General features: G+C 42.8%; 1 protein-coding gene across 1 annotated transcript in view; it reads right to left on the reverse strand.

The window, feature by feature from the left end:
- The window catches only part of LOC103131950 (metabotropic glutamate receptor 7-like), a 64,501-nt gene that overhangs the window by 33,310 nt on the left and 24,660 nt on the right, over nt 1-6,531 (reverse strand). Inside the window, exon 4 of the mRNA XM_007543693.2 lies at nt 1,326-1,463. Within this exon, the coding sequence (XP_007543755.2) occupies nt 1,326-1,463 (138 nt within the window). The remainder of the gene's footprint in view (nt 1-1,325; nt 1,464-6,531) is intronic.

Below are 6,531 nucleotides of genomic sequence, written 5' to 3' on the forward strand. Positions count from 1 at the left end.
GATGCAGAGAGTCCGTCTGAACCGACCCAGACCAGGAGAACCAGAACCATCATTAACAGTTAAAAACTGTCTATCGGTTCAGAAGTTCATCTCTCAGCCTTTAAACGCTGCGTTTTTGTTATGTCGGGCAGGTCTGAGCAGTCAGTATCTTCCCTCAGGACAAAACTCCAATCAGATCAGAAGAAATCTTAACTTTTCTGTGATTTAAAGGTTTCAGAAGAATCTGGAAAACGAAAGAGGATCATAACAGGAACCAGAAAATGTTTCCTTCCAGTGTTTAAACTGAAACAAAATCAAATGATTAAATAATAAACACTGAAAACAAAATTCAGTGTTAAAAATAAAAAAGTGACTAAATGAAGTTAAACAACTTACAATAAAATGCAAAAGACAAAAAAGCACCAAAGTATCTGAAATAAAATAAACCCCAAAAAAAAGGAAATAAAATGAAACTGGATGGATAAAAAATCACTTTGCTAAAATCTGATGGTTGGAGAATCTAAACAGATTAAAACTATAAATATCTTTGTTGTGCAGCTCGTATGTCTATTCTGTAACGATAATCATTTTTTAAATATTATATATTTTGTAAACATAAACGAATGAATACTGAAGTGTACTACGGCCATTGCAGATAAAATAAAACCCAAAAAACTCAGAAAAGTAAAAAATCTGCTAAAAAAAAATTCTGAAATTTTCACATTAATCTCAGAAATTTTATAGAAAAAACTTGGAAATTTCTGAGTTTTAAAGCTGAAACTTTGCTAGAAAATCCAACAAATCTTCAGATTAAAACCAGAGAAAAGTCTAAATTTTAAAAGTCAAAAATGTTCGACTTTGGATACTCAGAAAGTTAAACAGTTTTCAACTTTTCAGAAATGTCCATGTTTTTCCTTTTGGTGGACCTTTACTCGTTCTTCTTCTCTAACACGCTGCTGTAAACTACAGACCCTAAAATGAAAAATGATAATCGAGTCCGGCAGCACGTTGCATAAGACTGACATGACATGAACATGAAGGATCCTTATGAACGTCCATGACTGATGTAAATAATTAAAAGTCCTTTAAAAGTGCCAACTCTGCATTATTTTTTTAAATAATGACACTTTAATGCAAATTGGCACTTTTAAAGGACGTTTAATTATTACTTTTAAATTATTTACCGAATGACACTTCAGCCATGGACGTTCATAGAGACTCCTTCGTGTTTATGTCATGTCAAAGTGCTGCCTCCAGTCCTCCTCTATTAATAAATAAAAGGTTTCTGGTATAAACCTGATACACAGATGAGAGAAAAGCAGAAATGTCGCCGGCTTCACACCGACCTGTACACTTCCTGCTGCTGTCGTCCTTCTTGGAGGAGCTCATCAGCTTGCAGTTGAAGTTCTCCTCCCAGTACTCGGCGAACCAGACGTTCCTCCGGTTGTTCTCCAGGGTCCGCGACATGAAGTAGGCGTCGAAGCCTGGAAGACAGCAGCAGCAGCGGCTTTTATTCACAGCGTCCTCCGGAGTGTGCAAGTGTTTATCTGCTCGTCTTCAAGAGGCTCGGCTCAAGTGGAGTCAGAGGGGAGAGCTTCCTCCTTCTGCTGCAGGTTGCAGTGAGCAGCTGCTGCCTGAACGCAGCGCCGGGAGGAGCAGCATGGAGGACAGGGCGTCTGCTAAGCTTCCTGATTATTAACAAAACTAAAGATCATTCAAAGAGTCGTCAGAGTGAAGCTGCTGCAGACACGAGTCGCTTTTTAATTCCTCTTTAGTCAGTCAGTCAGTTTTTATTTCTATGATCAGAAACGTTTGGACGGCTGAACCCAGAGCAGTCTGAGGTCCGGACGTCCCAGAGGGGACAGGAAGTCCTGGAGGACAAACGTCTCTGAGCTCAAACTCCGGCTAAATATGAGCGGCACATCATCCAGCTAGCTAAAGCAAACATTTAGTTCAATATTTAGTTAGGCAAATATTGAAATTACAGCTACAGGAAGCTATTTTGCTAGCTAGATATTTAATTTATTTAGCTAATATTTAGCTAATGTTGGCTAAATATTAGCTAGCATTAGTTGGCTAGCTGATATTTAGTTACTTAGCTAAACATTGAGCTTGTTATGTAGCTAGCTAAATATTGAAAATGGAGCTAGATATTCAGTTTACAATCTGATATTTACTGTAGCTCCTATTTAAATATTTAGTTCATAAATGCAAACTCATTTGTCGGTAGGTGGAAGTGGACTATCAAAATAAAAGCTGGGTTTTAGAGCTTCACTATAAACTCCTGCTGGTGGAAGTCGAAGCGTCTCTGATAAAAACGGCTCACTTTGTTTTCAGCCAAATGAAAAGAGGAAGAGAATCGAAGAGCTAGAGGTTCAGAAAAAATAGCTTTTATTTTGGTAGTCCACTTCCGGGATCAGCAACTGAATTTGAGGCTAAATATATTTAGCTTCAAAGTAAGTATTTAGCCTGCTAATTAAGTATTTAACTTGAAATGGTGACATTAATAAAAGAATGAATAACTTGGTGAAATATGACTGAAAGATAAACCCCATAAATAAACCACACTTCTTCCTCTTATGACAGTTTGTGTAACTTTGCGTACAGCGCCACATAGAGGTCAGGTAGGATCTGGATCTCTGAGCTTTTCCTGCAACATGATGGTTTGACCTCCCAGCTCCGGTTCCTCTTCATCACCTGCAAACCAACATTTCAGATAAAAATGCGTTTCTCCCGGACAGTTGTCCTGTTTTCCTTCAGCTGGCTGGGATGAACAGAGATTCCTTTAAACCCAGTAGAACCTGGAGCTTTGGGAAAGTTCAGGTTCGGAGAGTCAGCGCTGTCGTTTCCTGACTCCCTTCATGTGTTTGTTGACAGTCAGAGTTATGGGAGGCTGTAATCTGAAGAGGAGCTCTTAATCTTCTCCGTCAGTCGGAGCTGCAGCCTCCCCGTCACCGACTGCCGCAGACGTCCTTGACGCTCCCAAACGATCCCAGCGATGCATAAATATGAATAATTCCTGACAGGATAAAATCAGGATCTTAACCTCGCGTTTCTCTGCGTGGAGCTGAAAGTCACTGAGGAGGTGAAGAGGAAGAGGAGCCAGTCAGGGGGTGATGAAGAGATGACCAGAGGAAAACTGAAACGCTCCATCTCTCTTCATGGACCCACCGATGATCCAGAATCCATGTGATCCAGTCTGGATATGGTGATGGACGACCAGCAAGCAAGAAACATGAAATTAATCTGATTTTTGCTCCATTTTCTCCATAACTGAAGGAAAACCGGTGAAGAATCAAATGTTACTGGGGTTAAATTTCCAGCAGCATTTTGTTCTGCTGCAGAGAATCACGAGTCCCTGCACAGCTTGGCTGTAATTTCTCCCTGGAAGCGTGGTTACGATGCTGCAGCAGCGTCACGATGCTGCAGCAGCAACAGAGCGAACATTTGGAGAACATAACCGGGTCTGGATGAAACCTCTGGATCCGCCGCAGCGTTCGGTCCAAACTGCTACGAGCCTCCAGCAGCTTCATGGAGCAGAAAACGATGGAACCAAGTTCGTCTTCAAGCACAGACGCTGCTCACTTTCCCCTCATGTCCTCCTGTCACCACCAGAACCAGAACCAGAACCTGACCCGGTCCCGTCTCTGCAGAATCAGCTGCAAACCTCCAGGAAGTGATGGACAGCTGACTTCCTGCCCTGCAGATGTTTGTCTCCATGATTTCTGGGTGAGCGGCTGCAGTGACAGAAACAGAGGCGGCGGCGCGCTTCGCTGCCAGAGGGGAGGTCAGAGGTCACGCAGCAGGATGGGTCGCTGTGCAGAGCTTTCATCTCGCTGCGGCGGGAAGCTTTCAGACTCTGGGTGGTTCGGAACAAACAGCCGGCTGAGAAAACGGAGGATGAAAAAGATTCGGCTTCTCAGGATCTAAAAACAAAGATTTTACTGCAAAAACACCAAATATTACAAAGTATTTAATCTGGTTTTGCTAAAATATCTCAGTTCACCTGAAATAAAACAAACTGACTTACAGGAAACTTTCCAGTAAGATAGATAGCTTGGTTCAGAAGAATCTGCTTCACTGGCAGATGGCTCCACTTTTAACAAGACATTTTTCCCAAGTAACAAATTAAATGATGTCTCACTGGAGCCAGAAACGTTTCATCTATGCTAAGGGATTGTTGACATGAAGAAGCTCCCATATACTCCTGGAAAGTTACTAGTTTTGTCTTATTCCAAGGGAACTACAATATTTTAAGTAGAAACTAGATTAAAATATTTGGTGATTTTGAAGTGAAGCTGTCTTACTGGTACCTATAAAGGTTCTGGTGTGACGTTCACAAACGACCCGATTCCTTTGAACAGTTCTTTTCTCTGAACGATGGGCCTGCAATCCAGCAACGCTCTGCACACGATGCTGCTGATGTTATTTTATTCCATTTAATCTGAAATTATATGTATTTAATCTGTGAATAAATAGGAAGTTTGGATGTTTGAGCTCCGTCTTCGTTTGTTTTCGTCACGTTTTGGCGGCGGACAGGCAGGAAGAGGAGGGCCGCGGTGCGCCGCCTTCATCCTCTCCGTTTCCATCATCAGTGTCTTAATTATTATATTTATTGGAGAAGATACTCAACTTCATTCCCCTCTAATATTTCTTTATTTCTATATAAACAGCAATAAATGTTCTAAAGGCTGAAAACATTTATAAAAACAACACGGATATTTGATGTTTGGAGGAAAAGAGTTTCAGCTCCATGAATCCGTTTCCATAAAGGAAGTCCAGCTGAGGATTACTTCCTGGCGGTCTGCAGCCACTTCCTGTCGGGTAATTACTCAGCGAGGAGGAGACTCCGACATGGAGCCGCTGCACATCCGTCCGGCTTCCTGTAGCGACCAGAGTCCAGTTCCAGCTCCGACCTGCCAGTTCGGACAAACCGCAGCGGAAACGGCTGCAGCTGCTTCAGAGCGCATCGACGTCTCCTCGGAGTCTGGAGGTTCCTCAGGAACCCAGTCAGAGATCCGTCTTTATTTCTGCATAAAGCTGAACGTGAAGCAGAACTTTGCTGTTGAATCTGCAAAGATTCTCCGACCGGCAGCAGAAGCTGCTTCACAGAAACAGAAGCAGCTCAGAGAAGCAAACATCTGAACAGTTTGTTGAGCGTTTGAGGGAAAGTGGCGCTTCGTTCAGAGCTGCAGGGAAAGTGATTCATCTTTGTGGGAATGGCAGAAAAACGCTGCTGCTTTGGATGAAGAGCTGCTTCACCAGGGAACATTTTACACTCACCTCGTTTGGTTTCTGGAGACTCTTCAGGAAGAGCCGAGAGGAAAATCCTCAGCAGATATTCCAGAAAACAAACGAAAGCTTCCTCACATCCTGCAGGAAACAACCACAGAGCAGGACTAGGGGGCGCTGTTTGCAGAGTTAAAGGAATCATTTGGTTTATTTAACCCAACAGAAAATACAATGGAGTTCACTTTTCAAAGTCACATTTTTACCTACATTTTAAATGTCACAGTTTCAAACTAAATATTTCATTTTGTTAAATATTTTAACTAAATTAAACTAATGTATAATTTTCAAACTAAATGTTTGGTTCAGACCTAAAAATGTAACTCGCTAACTTAATATTTAACTAAATATTTAAGTTGCTATCCAAATATTTTGGATTAAAGTGGACCGGAGTCGGGTCGAAGCGGACCGGAGTCGGCTGGTAGGAACGATGAATCCTTAGTAAATCCCAGCAGTTTTTCCACCTCTGGTTTGCTTCAGGTCGAAGCAGCAGCTCAACAATCCGATGACCTCCCGGTGACCTTTCCAGGCCCAGGCGGCTCTGCCAGGGTTCGTCAGGAGGACAAGCTGCCAGTTGACCTGCAGTCCTCACCTTGTTGCGTTTCACAGCCTCTTCTCTCTGCCGGGTGTGAGGACGCTGCTGAGCTCTTCAGCCGTTATTTCTTCTTTTTAGGTAACTGTGTGACTGAGTGTCACGGCAATTACAGTCCCACTAATACAAATACTGCTCCTGAAAAACATTCCCCTGGGTAACGCACTTTAGGGCACCAGTCACATAAAAAACATGACTTGTATCACTAAACTGCACACAGCGTTTTCAGATTTATTGGCATTTATAGTTTTCATTGAACTAACGGCGAGGAAAATAGTAAAACAGTTTTGGGGAGTTTTAAACGTCACTACATGGAAGTTATGAAGACAGCGATAAACCAAAATTCTTATTATCACAATAAATTTATCAAGCTAACCGATAAACGATGCGATCCGTCTTCCTCCGGCGTTATGAAGCCGGTTCCTCAGTGGTCCTTCCAGCAGCTGCAGGACATTCAGGCCCAGAGGACTAAAGTCTCCGACCAGAGAAACTCATCCAGGATTTAGTGGTTTGATTCCTGCAGCAGGTCAGACTGACAGACCAGAAGCTGCAGCTGGAGATCTGACTAGAACCAGGAGGGTAGAGACACCCCCCGGTTCTACACCACCCGGTTCTACCCCATCTGGTTCTACACCCCCCGGTTCTACACCACCCGGTTCTACTCCACCCGG

Source organism: Poecilia formosa, unplaced genomic scaffold (assembly GCF_000485575.1).
Source record: "Poecilia formosa unplaced genomic scaffold, Poecilia_formosa-5.1.2 Scaffold880, whole genome shotgun sequence".
Lineage (NCBI taxonomy): Eukaryota > Metazoa > Chordata > Actinopteri > Cyprinodontiformes > Poeciliidae > Poecilia > Poecilia formosa.